Raw genomic sequence first — 20898 nt, forward strand, 5'->3', positions numbered from 1 at the left:
AAGTGTGAACAGTCCAATAAGATATCATGCTAATTATACACTGAAGTATACACTAAGTCGGTGAAGTTCACAGATGCTAATATAGTGGGAATCCAGTGTGGTCGTAACGAGCTGTTTTCCTATTGGTCGATAGCTTTGGCGGCCATCTTGTTACAGTATTCCAATCTCCCAATGCATTGGTTCAATCAAAATCAATCAAACATCTTATTTATCCTTAATAATAATAACATCAACAGAAAATCAGAAACATAGAAATAGAATTACATTAGAATGATGTACGTATTACAGTATAAAATTAAATTATACAATGATATAAGGAAGGTCCCCGCAAGGTTAAAGAACCTGTGTGCAGGGGCCGAGTGTTAAAAATCTAGATATTTTAATTTCAGGATTAAAGATAAACTAATTAATAAAAATATTAAACTAATTACAGCGAAAGGAAAATAATAACTGATAGAAAAATATTAAACTTCTTAAACTTAGAAAAAAAGTTACTTAACTAAAAGAAAAAGAGAGGAAAAGGAAGAAGGAAAAGAGAGACCAGAAAGGACAGGAAAGAAAGAAGAGGGATACCTAATAGAATTAAATCAATCTATTTCTCAAGAGAAAAAAAATTGATAAAATTGGCTTAGTTTAAGTAGCAGATATTTAAAAACTAATGTCATTCGAAGATAACCATTCATTTATATCTCTTACCAGCTTTTTACTCAATTTATTGGTGATGAAATGATGAGGGATTTTATGAATGAGTTTAGATGCAATGTATGAAAATTGTTTTCTGCAAATGGACAAATTAGTGTCAGCAACCTGAAAAGTTATGGATGAGGGACGAAGATTATAAGTAGGTTCACGATTATACTTGTTTCCCTATTGGCCGATAGCCTATACCTGGCCAAGAATCGATGATTTTTGTGATGAATAAGTAAAATAAATAAAAAAAAATTAAAAAGTTGTAACAGAATATTTTCACGAAGTTAGTCTACCACTTAAAAAAATCTTGAAACATTGAGCAGGTCTAACTATTCGAAACATTTCTCTTATTTTCTGTCAATGCCTGTGGTAGGTATAGGAGTGATGTATTCACTTTAAACATTCCTGAAATTCCGGGAGATCTCTCTACGTTCCTCTCTCTTTAAATTCCTGGGGCGTTCTCCTCAAAACTCTAATGAGTAATTGCATGTGAAGTCTTGACTCTTTAATGAGTAAAGCTGACGGTGCTTTCAACACGTAACTTACAGAGTGACTTGTAAGTTGTGAAGTTGTAAGTTGTCAAGTCCTATGTAAAAGTTTTCAAATTGAAGTGTGAGAAACTTGGAAGTTTTGTGTCAACATGCGATGGAGTGCTTCTGTTGGAAGTTATTAGGTGATAAGAAAATTAATTACTAGTGCTTTTGAATGCATTTCCTTTAATAAGAATTCTCACCCTGAATAATATTATTGATACGAAGTTGTTTTAGTGAGTCCACATTATAATGGTGTTTGATTAGCAATGGTATTGCTATCCTTGCCTATCATCCAACAAAGCGGATAGCGCTATCTCTTTCTCGCTTTGCTCTGTTGCCAGATCGTCTTTAAACAATGAAGATTGATAATTAATAAACTAAATATCATATCTGGATCATTAAAATTCACTATGAATTATTGAAAAATATAATTTCTTGCTTAATAAAATATAATTGATTATTTTAAACGAGAATGAACAGTTAATGTTACATCAATAAACCGGTATCAGCTACCGTCTATTGAAGGCATTGACAAGACAGAGGATCGGCAACGTTGTTTGCTATCGTTCTCCACTGCCATTATAACGTGGACCTCATTATAGTTGATATTTTGTAGTTATAGTCTGGTTGACGTTTATAAACTATTTCCATCAGTTTGCTATCGTTTTCAGTGTGTTTTTCATAATTTTTAAATGTTTTTGTTGTATTTTTTGTTTCAGTTTGGGTGTTATTTGTGGTTGTTAAGTTGTAGTCACGGCCCCAAAGTGATTCGCTCAACGTCGGGCAGTCGCCAAGACGCCAACATTTCATTTTCAAGTTTCAAAACAATCCTTCACCTCAAATGTCAATTACTTGAAACGGAGGTAAGCACACTATCAAACTTATTCCTATTCAAAAAATCTTGATAAGTGTAATGCAAAATATCGCTATAAATTCATCAATTGATGATCAATTATGAAGAGAGGAATTCCAGAGTATTTAAGAAACGTATTCCGATCAAAAACATGAATTGAAATAACTTCTTATCAATCGTTAATAAATTGTCTCAAATGTTAATTACCTGAAACGGAGGTAAGTACACTGTCGAACTTATTGTCATTCAAAACATTATAATAAGTGAAATTCAAAACATTATTTATAAATCTTATAATTAATAATAGTCAATTATGAAGAGAGAAATTTTAGAGCTCTTTCGGAAAGTATTCCGATCAAAAACATGAACTGAAATAGCTTCTTATCAATCGTAAATCCCTCAATCGTCTCAAATGTAAATTACCTGAAACGGAGGTAAGCACACACTAAAAAACTTATTTCTATTAAAAACATCATGATGAGTGAGATGCAAAACATTATTACAAGTGTGATGATTAATCACCAATAATGTGGAGACATTTCAGAGCTTTCAAGAAACGTATCCCGACCAAAAACATGAATTGAAATAACTTCTCATTGATTGTAAATAATTGTCTAAAATATCCATTAGCTGAAACTGAGGTATATTAGCACATTATCAAACTCATACCTATTCAAAAACATAACGAGAGTACTATCATAGAAAAGCAATAGCATAAGTAGATATCCCATGGTATAGGGGCGTTTATGTTGCAACTTTTACTGTTATCTCAAGCCGATAGTTCACGTAGTTCTTTCCCGTGAAGCTTTAAGACACTGGTAGTCTCTCATATTGTGCCGTTCATACACTCTTACCCGGTCAAAACAGTAAAAATCGACAATAATCGACAGTAATCGGCTTGGGATGACAGTAGAAGTTGCGACATGAATGCCATATACCATGGGATATCTACTTACGCTATTGTTTCTCTATGGTTATATTCAATCTATAATAATCATGTAGAGAGACAGACATTTCAGAGCTTCCAAGAAACGTAGTCCGATCACAAACATGAATCGAAATAACTTTTAATCAATCGTTAAACGTCTCAAATGTCAGTTACCTGAAACAGAGGTGAGTACACTATCAAACTTATCATAATTAGAAACAGAAAATTAAATCATCAAATTCCAAACATACAGAGATAGTTTAAAAACTATTTCTCTGATATGTGAATATTTCCTATTTTAGTGATAATAATTTGAAATATTTCTTCTATGTTTGGTCTTGATGAATCTAAATTTGAAAATCTACTTTGTGAAAATAATTAAGGACTGAAAATTTTGTGAAGTGAACAACTACAAGACTCAACCTATTTTGGACTATGTGTAACCTTATCTAAATTTGGGAGAGGAATAGCACAAGGTTACCTTATTTTTTCTTCTCTCCCTATCATTTCGATGTTGTACTTATTGTATGAATGATTAGAGTATAAAAGTGTAATTGTGTGTTAGAACCGGTTTAACCAGTTTAATTGTAGCTATTAAGTGCTGCTAGGTTCTCATCCGGAGACCTCTCCTCGGAGCTAGACGATGGCGCCGACGCACCCCCGGGCACGGTGCCGACAGGGGGGCAACCGCCCCCTTCTGGGCCACCCTCTGGACCACCACAGGGACCTCCACCCACCCAGGGGGCCCCACAACCCCAGGGGGGCCCTCCACCAGCAGGAGGACCTCCTCAGTCCCAGGGCGATCTCAGCCTGAACCTGAGCAGTAAGCAGAGCTCGCGGACGACCAGTGCGCCCTCGAGTCCCGCCAAGACTAGGGAGTCTCTGCTGCAGAGGGTGCAGAGTTTGACTGGGGTTGCAAGGGACCAGGGAGCTTCGCTCATCGGTGAGTAAATGATTGCAATTTAATTTTTTCCTTGTCTCTACAGCCCAGGTTTGGCTTTGGCTTCCTCCACAACATTCCTCCAAGCCTCTTTGTCAACAATTAATCTTCTCCATCCTCTATAGCACATCTTTATTGCTATTTAATCATTTTAACATGATATAAGAAGTTTTATCTCTTTTTAAACACAATACAATTCAAAAGAAAACGATATTGTTACTCATAGACGCTCCATAATATTTTACAGTATTGTAAACGGAGAGAGTATAATTCCAGTATAATTTACTGAAATTATACTGCTATAAAATCTCTTTTTGTATCCTTAATTGGTTGGGAGCTCATAGTGGATTCGTTCATTCAAATGCACAGATTATCATCATTATCATTCTAATTGTCACCTATTTTAGCAACTAGCAACAACGAGCCAGGAGCTTCAATGAAAAACACTAATGAAATTCAACTTCAGGTTTTTTGAACTAATCAAAACTGACTAATAAAATCATGTCACATTTCAAATTTCCACACAAAACAAAGTTATTCAGCAATCGATTCAGGTCAAGAGAACATATTCAATTTTCAATTTCTATACTTGGGAACTTGCTAGCTTGCTTATAGCTGTTATACATTATATTTATAGTGAATGTTCCGTTATTTCATTTTATACTTTGACAAGATTTATTTATCTATTCGTAGATACAATCTATTTATATATTCCTACAGATTTAATGATCCAATGGAATTTATTAGATTGTACCGTGTGACAACCAATCTGTACAAATGACTAACAAATGAGTAACAGGCAGGAGAGAGAAACAGTCAGTACTCCTTTCTTGTTGCACAATCACTATGTATGGCTAGCTACACACACGTCATGATGATTTTACTTTCCTTGCCCTATTACCATAGGTAAGGAAAGTATTGCTTTCCGAAAAAAATTAAGGTACTCCAATTTCTAAATTTCTATACGTTTCAAGGTCCCCTGAGTCCAAAAAAGTGGTTTTTGGTTATTGGTCTGTATGGGTGTGCGTGTGTGTGTGTGTATATATGAGTGTATGTGCGTCTGTGTACACGATATCTCATCTCCCCTTCAACAGAATGACTTGAAATTTGGAACTTAAGGTCCTTACAATAAAAGGATCCGACACGAACAATTTCGATCTAATGCAATTCGAGATGGCGGCTAAAATGGAGAAAATGTTGTCAAAAAAGGGTTTTTCGCGAATAAATTCATACCTGAAAATTGATAAGCTCTATCAACTGCCACAAGTGCCATACCTGTAAAAATTTCAGGAGCTCCGCCCCATCTATGCAAAGTTTGATTTTAGATTGTCCAATTATCAGGCTTCAGATACAATTTAAACAAAAAATTTCAAGTGGAAAAGTTGAGCATGAAAATCTCTACAATTAATGTTCAGCAACATTTTCACCTAAAATTGAAAATAAGCTCGAAATTTGAGAAAATGTGAGAAATTACAAACTGTTGGCAACTGTTGATTCTATTAAATCATCCACTATGAAGAGATAGCAGACCTCGTTTGTCTCCAGCGTTATTGTCCTGTCACCAGCTGGCTCAGATCTTTGTTTATAAGTAGACTTGAGATGCGCAAGAACACTAGCGTCAGGTGTTCAATTTTCATAACGGCAAGGAAAGTTTTGTGAGTGCGCCACACCAGATTTTTTGTCAAGTTCTGTGGCTAGCTACACACACATATCATCATGATGTTTGTCAAGTTATGTTTAATCTGATTCCAATTCATAAGGACGGCAAAATATCGTACGAATAAAAATCGATGTGTGTGTAATTGGCTTATGTCAGCAGCCAGTCGAAGAGCTCCTCACTTCATTTTTGAGTTTTATTTTTTGTGTTCAATTGCATAATGTCCTTCGACTGAAAGTATAGTGTGAATGACTAAAGAAATGTTTTATCTTATGATTGATTTTGTTGTGAATTTCAGGAGCAGCAGTATCGGGAGCAGCCGGACGTCCATCTTACAACAAGGACAGATGCTTCACTCTCCTTGTCATCGACGATCAGAACACTGACTGGTGAGCACCTTATACAATTTATTGACCGAGCGTAGTGAGGTCTATGTTTTAACTCTGATTTTCTTTCGTCTATCTGTATGTATGGCCAAACGCGTTGATAGAATTCGATGAGATTTGGCAGGAATATACTTTTTTCAACTGGGCGTCGATATATTCACAAGGTTTTTTGAAATTTTGCATTTAGGGACGGTTTCCGAGCTCGGGATTTGAGTGAGTTCTAGACTTTAAACAGCTGGAAACAGAAAATTGGCTTTCCAAAACGGGGCGTAGTCGTAGTGAATAGTTACAGCAAGTTAAATATTTATTTTCTCATTTCAATCATTGGAAACGTTTTTCCTTGAAAAGGACGAAATGTAACAACCCTAAATAATTCAAAATAGCTTGAATTTCACACTATTTTCTCTCTATTTTATTTTGTGTTCAATTTTCTAGTGTTTAGAAATTTAATTTAAACGTGACTTGGACAATGACTACGACTAAGCCCCGTTTCGGAAAGCCAATTTTCTGACTCCAGCTGTTTAAAGTCTAGAACTTAGCTAAATCGGAAACCGGCTCTAAGAGTTTTGTCAATAAGTCAGAAAATAGTAGATAATAGAAACATACTAAGTATTATAATATTTCAAGGCAGTTAAGGCTAAATCCCGAGCTCGGAAACCGGCCCTTAAAGGATAATAATATGTAAAGAAGATGAATTCCTCCATACTAAATGGATCAAATTTCAGGCCTTATCACTGATTTATTCATATTATCCTATATTCTAGGTCAATAATTTGATTTCTGCTTCACGTTTTAGGTCGAAATACTTCCGAGGCAAGAGACTACACGGCGATTTCGACATCCGAGTGGAGCAAGCTGAATTCAAAGAGCTCTCTCTTACTGCCAATGTGGAGACAGGGTGCACTGTTAGTATGGCTGTCTACAGGAATGGAACCAAGGTTGTAAGGTAAGAAATCTCAAATGTAATCTATAATTTAACTTCAGTGTGGTCCATGTTATAATGGCAGTATTTGATTGACATTGGTGTTGCTGTCCTTGTCTATCATCTTTGTATCGTTTTCTTATCATCTTCGTATCATCTCTGTATCATCTTCATAGCAGCTTTGTATCATCTTCCTATAGAGAGGTCCACGTTATAATAGCAGTATTTGTTTAAAATTGGTGATGCTATCATCTGTATCATTTTCTTATCATCCTTGTATCATCTTCGTGTCATCCTTGTATCATCCTTGTATCATCTTCGTGGCATCTTCCTATAGAGAGGTCCACGTTATAATAGCAGTATTTGTTTAAAATTGGTGATGCTATCATCTGTATCATTTTCTTATCATCCTTGTATCATCTTCGTGTCATCCTTGTATCATCCTTGTATCATCTTCGTGGCATCTTCCTATAGAGAGTCCACGTTCTAATAGCAGTATTTGTTTAAAATGGTGATGCTATCATCTGTATCATTTTCTTATCATCCTTGTATCATCTTCGTGTCATCCTTGTATCATCCTTGTATCATCTTCGTGGCATCTTCTATAGAGAGGTCCACGTTATAATAGCAGTATTTGTTTAAAATTGGTGATGCTATCATCTGTATCATTTTCTTATCATCCTTGTATCATCTTCGTGTCATCCTTGTATCATCCTTGTATCATCTTCGTGGCATCTTCCTATAGAGAGGTCCACGTTATAATAGCAGTATTTGTTTAAAATTGGTGATGCTATCATCTGTATCATTTTCTTATCATCCTTGTATCATCTTCGTGTCATCCTTGTATCATCCTTGTATCATCTTCGTGTCATCTTCCTATAGAGAGGTCCACGTTATAATAGCAGTATTTGATTCAAATTGGTGATGCTATCATCTGTATCATTTTCTTATCATCCTTGTATCATCTTCGTGTCATCCTTGTATCATCATTGTATCATCTTCGTGTCATCTTCCTATAGAGAGGTCCACGTTATAATAGCAGTATTTGATTCAAATTGGTGATGCCATCATCTGTATCATTTTCTTATCATCCTTGTGTCATCTTTGTTCGATCTTTGTATCATCTTCCTATAAAGAGGTCCACGTTATAATGACAGTATTTGATTAACATTGGTGTTGCTATCCTTGTGTCTATCATTCGACAAAGCAGGTAGTGATATCCTTTTCTAGCTTTACAACGTTGCCATATAGTTTTTTGAACAATGTAGAAATATAATCAATTAACAAAATATTCAATTCAAATTATTCGAATCGGGAGCAGGATTGGAAGGCTGCATGACAAGTGTGTCCGGCTTTCATGATTTGCATTTTCCTATATCCAAATAAAATATGAAATAATAAATAAAATAATAAAATATCCATACTAAATATGATACATACATAAATAAAAATAGAAATCTAGTATACCCTTTTCAAAATTATTCAGACAAAACATGTTCTGGATATATGATTTCCATTATAAAGTCAAAATAGTCAAATCAAGTTGACTTGATAATGGCATCATATATTATGTAGGATATGAGATTGTAGCGATGGTAATTCTATTTTGACGTATGATGTTATCATCAAATGAGATTAATCATGTGATTAATTCAAAAAGCAACATGATAATCAAAGACCTTAAAGAGATATAGACCCACAATTCCTATGCCTTCCCAATGATAGCTCTTACTTGAAATTGAAGGCCGCCATTGGGGTATTTTAGCACGAGATAATATGTAGTTGTAGATTATATCTATATAGTTGTAATATTATAGATTACAAAGACATTGGTATGTAATAATGCGAGGAGTTTGGTGCAAAAAAGACCTCAGTCACAAAACGTAGTTTTTGAGAAAATTGCATGTAAAGGTTTTCTCATACTTTTTCTCAATATTATCACACCCAATCTCTAGAAGTGTTAATATCAATGAAAACTCAATATGTTCTCTTTATTTTGCTAATGAAATGATGAATAAATAGTTTTTTATTACTTTTATATTTATCATAGAAAATAAGTCCACTGAGGTCTTTTTTGCATCCATCAACAGTTTCAAGGCAGAAAGTCATGTCTCTCAAATATATTCAATACGTTTATTGATCTATTGTTTAGAATAATAAACTATTCAACTATTAAGATTGATACTCATAATAACCTGGAGCATAACCTAGCAAACCGTAGGTGCAGTGCTGCGATGCCATCAGAGTCAACGACTTGACGTTCAGCACTGATTATATGAAGAGTCTGCCACCAAGCTGACAGAAAATTCCGTATAACTTGGTCAGTTTTCAAGGTACAGCGATGAGATTTTGATGGCATACTGTATGCTTAAAATGATGGAGAATGATTTTAAACGTTTGATGCAAAAATGACCTCAGCCGCCTGAGGTCGTTTTTGCACCCAGCTCCTCTTTATTATTATTTGCCCCCCTCAATGGCCAATTCCAATTCCAAGTACGACACTAGCGCTGCATATGAGTCTATGCATCTTTAAGGTATTTGTCAATAATCAAATAAATAAACAAGTTAGTTTTTACGAGAAAAGCTCAATGTATAGATCAAGAAAATTTAAAATGTGAATGTGTGAATTTGATAAAAGTTATTGATTTATAAAATAATATCCTACATATGAATAATTTTAAAAACGGTACTAGATTTCTATTTTTATTTATATACAAGAGTAGCCCTAAAGAGAAAAGACTATAATATATTCAATGATATATGCACTATTTTTAAATTATTCTAATTAATGTCAAAACCGGATCAATAACTGATTTAATAACTACTTATTTGATAATTCCTAATTATTTTACAGATCCTTCAGACCCGATTTTGTGCTGATACGACAAAATCTGCGAGATGCCGGAGAAGACTTCAAAAACATACTTTTGGGATTCAAATTCGGTGGAGTGCCCAGTATCAACACCCTTCACGCAATTTACAACTTCCAAGTAAGTACTGAACATTTCAATCATTTCTTCAAATTTATCACAGAATTTCAAACCTCAAAGGTCAGACCATATTGAGCGTTTTTTTGAGGCGACAACTTAATCAGCCAATCGGAGATCTTCCTGCCTTACCAACTCTAAAAACGCCTTATAAGGTCTGGCCCTAAAAATTGAAGTCATATATCCTATTGTATTAATCGAGAAATTTCTGTATATCTTTCCATATTTTATATCTGGTTATTTTTATATTTTTATATCTGGTTATTTATGTTCAACGGATCTCCAAAACGGCCCCAACGATTTTTACGAAATTTGGAACATAGTAGGTTTATGATATAAAACTTCGATTGCACTAGGTCTTATCCTTGGGAAAACTCGCTGAACGACATTAAAAGGATAATTCATCCTTGGCTGAAACAGCTGAGACTTTCGTCGTCTGTGGATAGTAAAAAGTGAGCGAGTGATTCTGTGGTTAATTAAAAGATCGCATCCCCGAAATTCATAAGCTGACGTAAAGCCAGCTGTAAAATATAAAACACGATCATTTTATAGAATTGTGTTCTGTTTATCAATAAATAAAAATAACGAGTGAAGCTCGGTGCCCCGATATTGTTTAGTAATTTAGCACATTCTTAAAAAAAATTGATTAAGAATTTATTGATTATTAAACAATTCCTTGGATAATTTTCGTTAGACTACAAAGAGTTTTTTATTTTATTCATTTATTTATTGGACAAAACACAAAATAACATCATCATGACCATGGTGGAAACACTAGGCCAAATTTTGACTATTTTTATATTGATAAAAATTGCATACTGGGACTTTTCTAATATTTGTAACCCTTCATTTTTCAGGATAAACCCTGGGTTTTCGCCCATCTCATGCAAATACAACGTCGACTAGGCAAAGATAACTTCCCTCTCATAGATCAGACTTACTACCCCAATTACAGAGAAATGGTAAGTTATCTACTTTATCAGTTATTGACAGTTACAGTTACTTTATCAGTTAAACCTGGTTTTCACTGGTAGAGTAAGTGGTGTAGTAACTATCCTACTAACTCTACCGATCTAACTCTACTCTACTTACTTGGTCGAGTAACTGTTTTCACTAAAATTGAGAATAGTAGGTAAAGTGTGTTGTCTAGTGAACAGAACTAACCTTGAAATGTCAATACGAAACATTCATTATCGCCGTTCAGCCTCAAAAGTTTTACAAAAGCCATTGATATATGCGGCTGATCCTTCGCTTGCAGAGATAAGTACGGCTATTGAAGAAGAAGAAAATGAATTATTAGACTCTACTCTACTAGCTCGAGACTGTTTTCACTAGCATAGTAGTGGTAGAGTAGAGTGAGAAGCGGTGGTGGGGGAAGGCAAGTGGTAGAGTACTATCCCACGGTGCTACCTCACACATCTCTACTAAAAACTAGTACTCTACCATGAACGTTTACATTGGGAGAGTTCACAAGATAGTTAGTACTTGCCCAGGGAACTCTACCACTAACTCTACTGATGAAAACCAGGCTCAAAGGACAATTTATCATTATCACTATTGTTAGAATTTAATGAGTAGTTCACTTCATTAGTATTGTTTAAAAAGAATTCAATAATACTAGAATGTTACAAATGTAACGAGCTCCTGCTTTTGAGGCTAGTTACTCATGAAGCACATTGTGTGTTTGTGGATTTGTATGTTCGACTATAGCGTCCGAATGCGCCAATCATTAGCACAAAGCATCAATCAAATTCATCTATCATTAATGGAAACAAAGATAGCATCCTACATCTTCAACTTTTAAACACAACATATTCTTCAAATCATTATACAGAACAAGTTAATTGGATAATAATATTGACTAATCCTCAATCATTCACAAGGCGAGAAAGGATATGAGTGTTCAATGTCTTTATCTTCTTTTTCTGTAAAAATGTCCTTTTGAAATGGATTGCGTCCATTGTCTTGTTAAAAAGGAATGTGTCTTTTTTTATCTTAGAGAAAAGATAGCATATGAAGATATCCCATGGTAAAGGTCGTTTATGCTCAAAATTTCAAGCCAATTTTTGTTAACTCAAGCCGATTACTGTCGACTACTGTCTATTATTACTGTTTTGTTGAGAGTGTAATAGTGTAAAAACGGGACAGTATGAGAGACTACCAGCGTCACATAGCTTCACCAAAAACAACTACTAGGACCATCGGGTCCACTTAACAGTGAAAATTGGAACATGAACTCCTTTTACCATGGAATATCTTCTCATGCTATCTTTTTCCTCTATGATATCACTCTATCACGTAGGCTTTCGAGTATATGTGCCGGTTGCACAACAGCCTGTTGAATTTTAACCGTGATTAATTCCACGAAAACCAATCAGAGAAGCCATCTTTTCAAACACCTTCTCTGATTGGTTCTCATGAAATTAATCACGGTTAAAATTTAACCTGCTGTTGTGCAACCGGGCCTGAATGTGTTTGTTATTGCATTGATTTTTAACTGTATTAAGGTATTATAGTACTATAATACACGTATTTATGTTATTATTAACATGTAGATATGTTATTGTTATTGTATTTATGTAAAAATGTATTCAATGTTTTCTCTGTGTTTCAGTTGAGTTCCCCCCGCTACCCAGTGGTATTCAAGATAGGGCATGCGCACAGTGGTCTTGGAAAAGTGAAAGTCGAATCGAACGCAGATTTTCAGGTAACTGTTATTTCAATATTGTTATATGTTACTGGGAAATAACAATTTTGACAATTTCTTAGTCTTCTTTATTCAAAATAAGGATAATTCACAACACCTGTAATTCACAGTAATTTTTAGGATAAAGGATAATTCACAACACCTACAGCTTTTTACACTCGTTACAGTTTTTAGAATTTTCTTACAATCGTTAAAGGTATAATTGTGTAATACATTTTTATTGGTTTAATTTGCAGGACATGTCGAGCGTAGTAGCAGTGGCAAATACGTACTGCACCACGGAACCTTTCATCGATAGCAAATACGATATTCATGTGCAGAAAATTGGAGGAAACTACAAAGCTTTCATGTGAGTAGATAACTTGAAATCTTGTGAATTATGAGATTTGAATATCAACTGACATTTATTACAGTAAACTATTAGATGCATCTGTATAAGCGAAATGGCACTCACTGACTGACTGACTGACTCACTCACTCGCAGAACTAAAAATCTACGGGACCAAAAACGTTCAAATTTGGTAGGTATGTTCAGTTGGCCCTTTAGAGGCGCACTAAGAACGGATTTGGAACAATTTTCAAAGATACGCCCAAAATCTGCGTCTTTAAACGTTTTCTCAGCTTTATCGAGAACAAATGAACAGAAAATGTTTAAACTTTGTACAAAAGCCCAGCTAGGGTGTAATAATGTTGTGTTAGAAGGAATTTGAAATAACGTCAAAGATACGCCGAAAATCTGTGTTTTTCCAGCGTTTTTTGCGCTTTCTCAGCTTTATCGAGAACAAATGAACAGAAAATGTTCAAATTTACTATACAGAAGCTCAGTTGGGGTGTAAAAATGTTGTGTTAGAAGGAAATTTGAAATAACGCCAAAGATACGCCCAAAATTAGCGTTTTTTGCGTTTTCTCAGTACTTTGACTTTCTGATGGAATGAAGCATGCTCAAATGAAAACTGCAGGCGAGCGAAGCGAGCCCGCTGATCTCATTTTTGGACGATCCAGTCGGGGGTCCAGGGGGCGGAGCCATCTGGCTAGACGGATATGGCGATCGAAGCGAGCCTGACGGCTAGTACTGTTATACTGCTATCGAATTACAAGTTAGAAATTTGATCATATATGAAATTCGAACTGGTTTCTTTTTTCTATGTGAACTGGAGAAAACTACTCTTTGTGCTAGCTATTTAAATACATTTTCAATTTCAAACAATTGATCTAAATAAATTATACAATTTAAACAGGAAGTTCCCACCTTGTTTCACAAAAGTCTTTGAATCACGGTATATATTTAGCGTATGGCATTTTTTGTCAAAATTTTTTTGAATCAAGGTTGGATTCTACAAGAGTCTGTTGAAAATCTGTGGTTAAATGACGGTAGAATGCTACGCGCACCAATCAGAGAAGCGGAAATCGTCTACTCTTTCCTGATTGGTCAACAGTTTCTTACCGAGTTTTGCCAATAGATGGCAGCAGTTACTGGGTTTTATTCAGCTACTCTTTCTCTTCACTCTTTATTCATCTATTGTACAAAACACTATAATCAATTTTTATGTTCTCTTTCTCTCCATTCTTTCTCTCTACTCTTTATCTCTTCTCTTCCTCACTTCTCTCTTCTCTTCCTCACTTCTCTCTTTCTCTCTTCTCTTCCTCACTTCTCTCTTTTCTCTTTCTCTCCACTCTTTCTCTCTTATCTTTCTCTCCACTCTTTATCTCTTCTCTTCCTCACTTCTCTCTTCTGTTCCTCACTTACCTCTTCCTCACTTCTCTCTTTTCTCTTTCTCTCCACTCTTTCTCTCCACTCTTTCTCTCTTCTCTTCCTCACTTATCTCTCTTCTCTTCCTCACTTACCTCTCTTCTCTTTCTCTCCACTCTTTCTCTCTACTCTTTCTCTCTTCTATTTCTCTCCACTCTTTCTCTCTTCTCTTACTCACTTCTCTCACTCTCTCTTCTCTTCCCCACTTCTCTTTCTCTCTTCTCCTATACTCTCTTCTTTTTCCCTTCTCTCTTACTCTGTTCTCTTTCTCTCCTCTGGCTCACTCTCTCTATCTCTTTTGGTAGAGAGTTAGTGGGGAGGATATTTTTAATATTCTTTCGGAAGAATGGAACCTTCTTTCTGACATCTACTCCTTCAACTTCTCTCCTTTCTCCTCATCCTTCTCTCGTTCGTTCTTCCATCTCTTTCTCCTACTCTTCCTCACCATACTACACAGCCCCCCTCTTCTTCCCCCCCACTATACGTCTCCTCCTTCTTTCTCTCCTCTTTAAGTTTATCTCTTGTTTCTCTCTTATTCCTTATTTACAATATTTCCATTAATAAATACATCCTTAGTTTAATTAATGAAATTAACGTTTTGGTAGAGAGTTAGTGGGGAGGATATTTTTAATATTTTTTCCGAAGAATGGACATTGATATGTCCAAAGCTCCGCCAATTTATGTAGATGCATTACAATATAATTATCTATAGTTATTATATTACAAATTACCTTTTCATATCATATACAGTTCAATAATTATTTTCTCATCTATAATTGTAATTCATCTATAATTTTGCTGTATTGTAAGCTATTGTATATAAGTGTATAAGCCAGTATATATTGTAATCTACATAAATAAAGTACTCAATCAATCAATCAATCTCTCTTCTCTTCCTCACTTCACTCTTTCCTCTTTCTCTCCACTCTTTCTCGCCACTCTTTCTCTCCACTCTTTCTCGCCACTCTTTCTCTCCACTCTTCCTCTCTTCTCTTCCTCACTTATCTCTCTTCTCTTTCTCTCCACTCTTTCTCTCTACTCTTTCTCTCTTCTATTTCTCTTCACTCTTTCTCTCTTCTCTTCCTCACTTCTCTCACTCTCTCTTCTCTTCCCCACTTCTCTTTCTCTCTTCTCCTACTCTCTTCTCTTTCCCTTCTCTCTTACTCTGTTATCTTTCTCTCCTCTGGCTCTCTCTCTATCTTCTCTTCTCTCTCTCACCCTTTTTTCTCTTACTCTCCTTTCTTTTTATCTTCTTTCTTCTTTCTATCTTCTTTCTATCTTCGCCCTTGAAATGATAACAGGTCTTTATCAATTTATTCATTTAATTTCTCTCTCCTCTTCTCCAGTAGTGTTAATGAGCAACAAAACAACAAGTTTCAATGAAAGTAGTAATCAGCTACAAATATTTGTGTTGATTATCTAAGTAATGATTTTCAGAAACCAATATTAGCAAACATATTATTCAGGTTTCTGTAGTATTCTTCTAAGTGATATTCAACTGAAGAATTCAACAATTTTTCACGGATTTCAACATGAATTTGAATGTTTCTATCGACTTTTGCAGGCGGAAATCGATCTCAGGAAACTGGAAGACGAATACAGGGTCGGCCATGCTGGAGCAGATTCAGATGACAGATCGCTACAAGCTGTGGATTGACGAAGTGTCGGCCATGTTTGGAGGCTTGGACATGTGCGCCCTTGAAATGATAACAGGTCATTATCAATTTATTATAATAATTATCATTTTTATTATTATTATTATTATCAATTTATTTATTTATTTACAACGGAAACTGCCTTGAAATATTATAATACTTAGTATGTTTCTATTATCTACTATTTTCTGACTTATTGACAAAACTCTTAGAGCCGGTTTCCGATTTAGCTAAGTTCTAGACTTTAAACAGCTGGAGTCAGAAGACTGGCTTTCCGAAACGGGGCGTAGTCGCAGTTTTTATGAATGATTTATTTATTTTTCAAAAACAGAATACAAAAAAGACTTAAAAAAATAAATATATGCTACTGCACTTAACTAAAATACATACATAAAAATGATAGTCTTTATTTTCTCATTTCTGAAATTGGACACGTTTCTTCTTGACGAAATAAAACATTCCTAAAAAATACAAAATAGCTGTAACTTTACACTAACTCTTCAGTTTATTCTGTGTTCAATTTTCTAGTTTTCGAAATTTAATTTAAACCTTGACTACGATTACGCCCCGTTTCGGAAAGCCAATTTTCCAACTCCAGCTGCAGTCTAGAACTCACTTAGGTATCTTAACAGCTCGGTTTCCGAGCTCGGGATTTGGGTAAGTCTAGACTTTAAACAGCTGGAGTCAAAAAATTGGCTTTCCAAAACGGGGCGTAGTCGCAGTAAACAGTTGTTGCAAGATTATCTTCATTTTCTCATTTCTATAATTGGAAACAATTTATTACCTTTAACGAAATGAACATCCCTAAATGATTCAAAATAGCTGGAACTTTACACTATTTTCTCTTTATTTTATTTTGTGTTCAATTTTCTAGTTTTTCGAAATTTAATTTAAACGTGACTTAGACTATTACTACGACTACGCCCCGTTTTGGAAAGCCAATTTTCTGTTTAATGTCTAGAACTTGGCTGAATCCCGAGCTCAGAAACCGGCCCTAGTATGTTTCTATTATCTACTATTCTCTGACTTATTGACAAAACTCTTAGTGCGGGTTGCACAAAAGCCAATTAAATTTCAATCGTGATTGATTCCACGAGAACCAATCAGAGAAGCCGTCTTTCCAAAAACGTCTTCTCTGATTGGTTCTCGTGGAATTAATCACGGTTAAAATTCAACCGGCTTTTGTGCAACCCGGCGATACACTCATTTACTCAATTCTTCTCTTTAAATCTCGAGATAATTCAAATTTAGCTGGGGAAAATATTGATTACAACAGGAAAAATCATTCAAGGTGCTTACAATATTATTCATTTATTCATTTATTGTATAAAATACTATAATCATAATATAATTATGACATTGGAGGAAAACTAGGCTGAGTCTGTACTATTTCTCTCCAAAAATTTTGATAAAATGTTAATGTTGTCCAAAATATAAGGTTATGTAATCACACACTGCTTCGTTATTTGATTTTCGGTCCAGGAATGATGATAAATTATTTATTGATTATTTTCTTTCAGTATCAATAATAGAGATTTTTAAAGCTTTATATTTCAATAATGAATTATTGGAATCTATTTGAAAAAGAGCCGGAGTTGAAATGGCTATTGATGTTAGTTTAACGACGGTTAAATTTGCAGGTAGAGACGGTCGAGAGCACATAATCGAGGTTAACGACAGTGCGCTCTCTCTCATGGGAGACTCTCAGGAGGAGGACCGCAGGCAAATAGCTGAGCTAGTGGCTCAGAGGATGCAGGTAATTTTTAACAAAAAAGTAAACTTAATTAAATTTAATCCAACTAAGTATTTAACTGATAATATTAATAGAATAGAATAATTTTCCTCTCACTAGAATCGGAGAGAACAAAATACAGGATATTCGTTTGTCTATGCTAGAATATAGAATAGAGAGACCCCCAACTATTAATCTTCTCAAACCCATTTCAATTTATTCAAGAGGAATTGATTGATTGATTGAGTACTTTATTTATGTAGATTACAATATATACTGGCTTATACACTTATATACAATAGCTTACAATACAGCAAAATTATAGATGCATTTACATAATATAGACTAAGAAAATAATTATTGACCTGTATATGATATGAAAAAGCAATTTTGTAATATAATAACTATAGATAATTATATTGTTATACATCTACATAAATTGGCGGAGCTTTGGACATATCAATGTCCATTCTTCGGAAAGAATATTAAAAATATCCTCCCCACTAACTCTCTACCAAAACGTTAATTTCATTGATTAAACTAAGGATTTATTTATTAATGGAAATATTGTAAATAAGGAATAAGAGAGAAACAATAGATAAACTAAAAGAGAAGAGAAAAAGGAGGAGGAGACGTATAGTGGGGGGAAGAAGAGGGGGGCTGTGTAGTATGGTGAGGAAGAGTAGGAGAAAGAGATGGAAGAGCGAGAGAAGGATGAGGAGAAAGGAGAGAAGTTGAAGGAGTAGATGTCAGAAAGAAGGTCAAGTGGAAGAGGACAAGAGAAAGGGGGAGAAGAAGGATGAGGAGGAGTAGAAGAAGGAGGAGAAGAAGAAGAAGAAGAAGAAGAAGAAGAAGAAGAAGAAGAAGAAGTAGAAGAAGAAGAAGAAGAAGAAGAAGAAGAAGAAGAAGAAGAAGAAGAAGAAGAAGAAGAAGAAGAAGAAGAGGAGGAGAAGAAGGAGAAGAAGAGGAGGAGGAGGAAGAAGAAACAAAGAAAGAAGAAGATAGAAGAAGAAGGAAAAGAAAAAGGAGAAGAAGAAGAGGGAAAAAGGAAGAAGATTAAAATTCCATCAAAATTGTAGAAAATCACACACTTTATCAAGCATTTTGATTTATTTGTAGCAGAGAAAATGGATTTCAACGAATATTTCTAGTAATATAATAGTATAATACGGTAAAATGAAGCAGAAACAGTTTTGTCAGTTCTCCAGTTCAATCAGCGTTCAAAATACTTCCTGCAGTGCCGCGAACAGTTCAAGTAGTTACATTTTGTGACGCTAGACAGCGCGCGCTGGTCAATTCTCAAAGATTAGTTCTAATTTTTACCGCTAGACAGCAGAGGCGTTCTCTTCAACAATCTCCAGCTTCCACTGGCTTCTAAGTTGAGCTGGTCTGTTTCTAAGCTTCCAGGGAAGATCGGAATTTGAGGGAGTATCTCTTTATCGTCGAATTACGTCTAAACGCTCAATTCTACGATAAAATATGAAAAGACATAATTTGTAGGTAATTTAACGCTCTATAATATTGTACTGTTGTAATTTTTCTATAGGATTGACGGTTAGGTAGTAATTTGAGTAAAACTGATTTATTAACAAGTGGTTCTCATGGTTTTTTGTCAATTATTGATGAACGCTTGATTATACAATAAAATATGACTAAACATTATTTTTAGGTAATTTGACGCTTTATAATTTTGTATCACTGTAATTTTTTGATAGGATTGACGATTAGATCGCAATTTGAGTGAAACTGAATTATAAATAAGTAGTTTTCATGTCTTTTGGTAATTACTAGTGAAGGCTTGTTTCTACGATAAAATATAATCATACATTATTTGTAGGTAATTTAATGCTCTATAATTTTGTACTCTTGTAATTTTTTGATAAGATTGACGGTTAGGTTACAATTCGAGTATAACTGAAGTATTGAAATTCAGTTTCCTCCATTTTTTGCAGGTTTATCTCCATTTTTGGAGCTAGGTACATTGCTACAGCTGAACGCTTGATTCTATAGTGAAATGATACGAGACATTATTTGTAGAGAGAACCATATTTTTTATTGCTGGAGATTTTCAACTCTTTTAAATATTATCCACGTAATTTTTAACATAATGTATAATTACTCAATTTTTCTACTTTTCCTGGACATAAGGAGATTTACAACACTAAATTTTCTCCGGTGCAAAACACGGGGGCTACCTGCTAGTTATCAATTAATTGTTTTTTGTTTAAATTACAGCAAGTCTGCAGACCAGCCGGCCCAATGGTTGGCGTAGGGGGTGGCCCTACCAAAGCCCCCCCTCGAGGCTCAGTGTCCAGCATGGGAGGGACCGGTACCCTGGACGACCAGGGGGGCACCGACCTGGGGGGGCTGGAAGGACCCCCCAGTAGCTCCCCTATGCCACCCCTGAGCACCAGCCCCCAGCCGAGGCGCGATAGCCAAGGTAAAGGCTCCCCCAAGAGGATGATCAAAGCTGTATCTAGTGCCTCACCCAGCAGTAGACGATACAGTTTACAGCCGCAGAAGAATGTGGTTGGATACTAGGCTCAAATACAGGCTAAAATACACTCAAAAACAGATAAAGTACAGGCTTAAATACACTCAAAAACAGGATAAATACAGGCTAAAATACACTCAAAAACAGATAAAATACAGGCTAAAATACACTCAAAAACAGGATAAATTAGACTTGAAAACCGGCAATATAAGTTACAAGCTAAAATGCACTCAAAAACAGGATAAATACAGGCTGAAATACACTCAAAAACAGGATAAATACAGGCTAAAATACACTCGAAAACAGATAAAGTACAGACTAAAATACACTCAAAAACAGGATAAATAGGCTAAAATAGACTTGAAAACCGGCAATATAAGTTACAAGATAAAATGCACTGGAAACAGGATAAATACTAGGCTAAGTGGCCGTAGTCGAGTGAATCAGATGCTGGCTTCATGATTCAGAGGCCCGGGTTCAAATCCCGGCCCGGGCAAGATATTTATCTCGAGCCACTCCCGTGTTTCGGATGGACACGTTAAGCCGTCGGTCCCGGCTGCCTAAAAAGCAGTCGTTAGGTCATGTCAGAGGCCCTGAAATTGATCAGTTGCGACCTGAAAACTCTGACACCAGACCTGAGCCAGCCAGGTCACTCGATATTATT

The 20898-nt window shown here is 35.3% G+C and overlaps 1 protein-coding gene across 1 annotated transcript; it reads left to right on the top strand.

The window, feature by feature from the left end:
• Positions 1-2010: 2010 nt before the first annotated feature.
• Positions 2011-20650, top strand: LOC120355908 (synapsin; the record flags this gene model as incomplete). The annotated part of the gene is made up of 11 exons (XM_039444654.1): positions 2011-2086; positions 3604-3947; positions 5900-5990; positions 6784-6933; positions 9764-9899; positions 10754-10858; positions 12511-12603; positions 12840-12952; positions 15918-16066; positions 17649-17764; positions 19976-20650. Coding segments are annotated over 11 exons (1679 nt in total), but the record flags the coding sequence as incomplete, so codon positions are not given.
• Positions 20651-20898: the final 248 nt, after the last annotated feature.

The sequence above is a fragment of the Nilaparvata lugens genome, unplaced genomic scaffold (assembly GCF_014356525.2).
Source record: "Nilaparvata lugens isolate BPH unplaced genomic scaffold, ASM1435652v1 scaffold5192, whole genome shotgun sequence".
Taxonomy (NCBI): domain Eukaryota; kingdom Metazoa; phylum Arthropoda; class Insecta; order Hemiptera; family Delphacidae; genus Nilaparvata; species Nilaparvata lugens.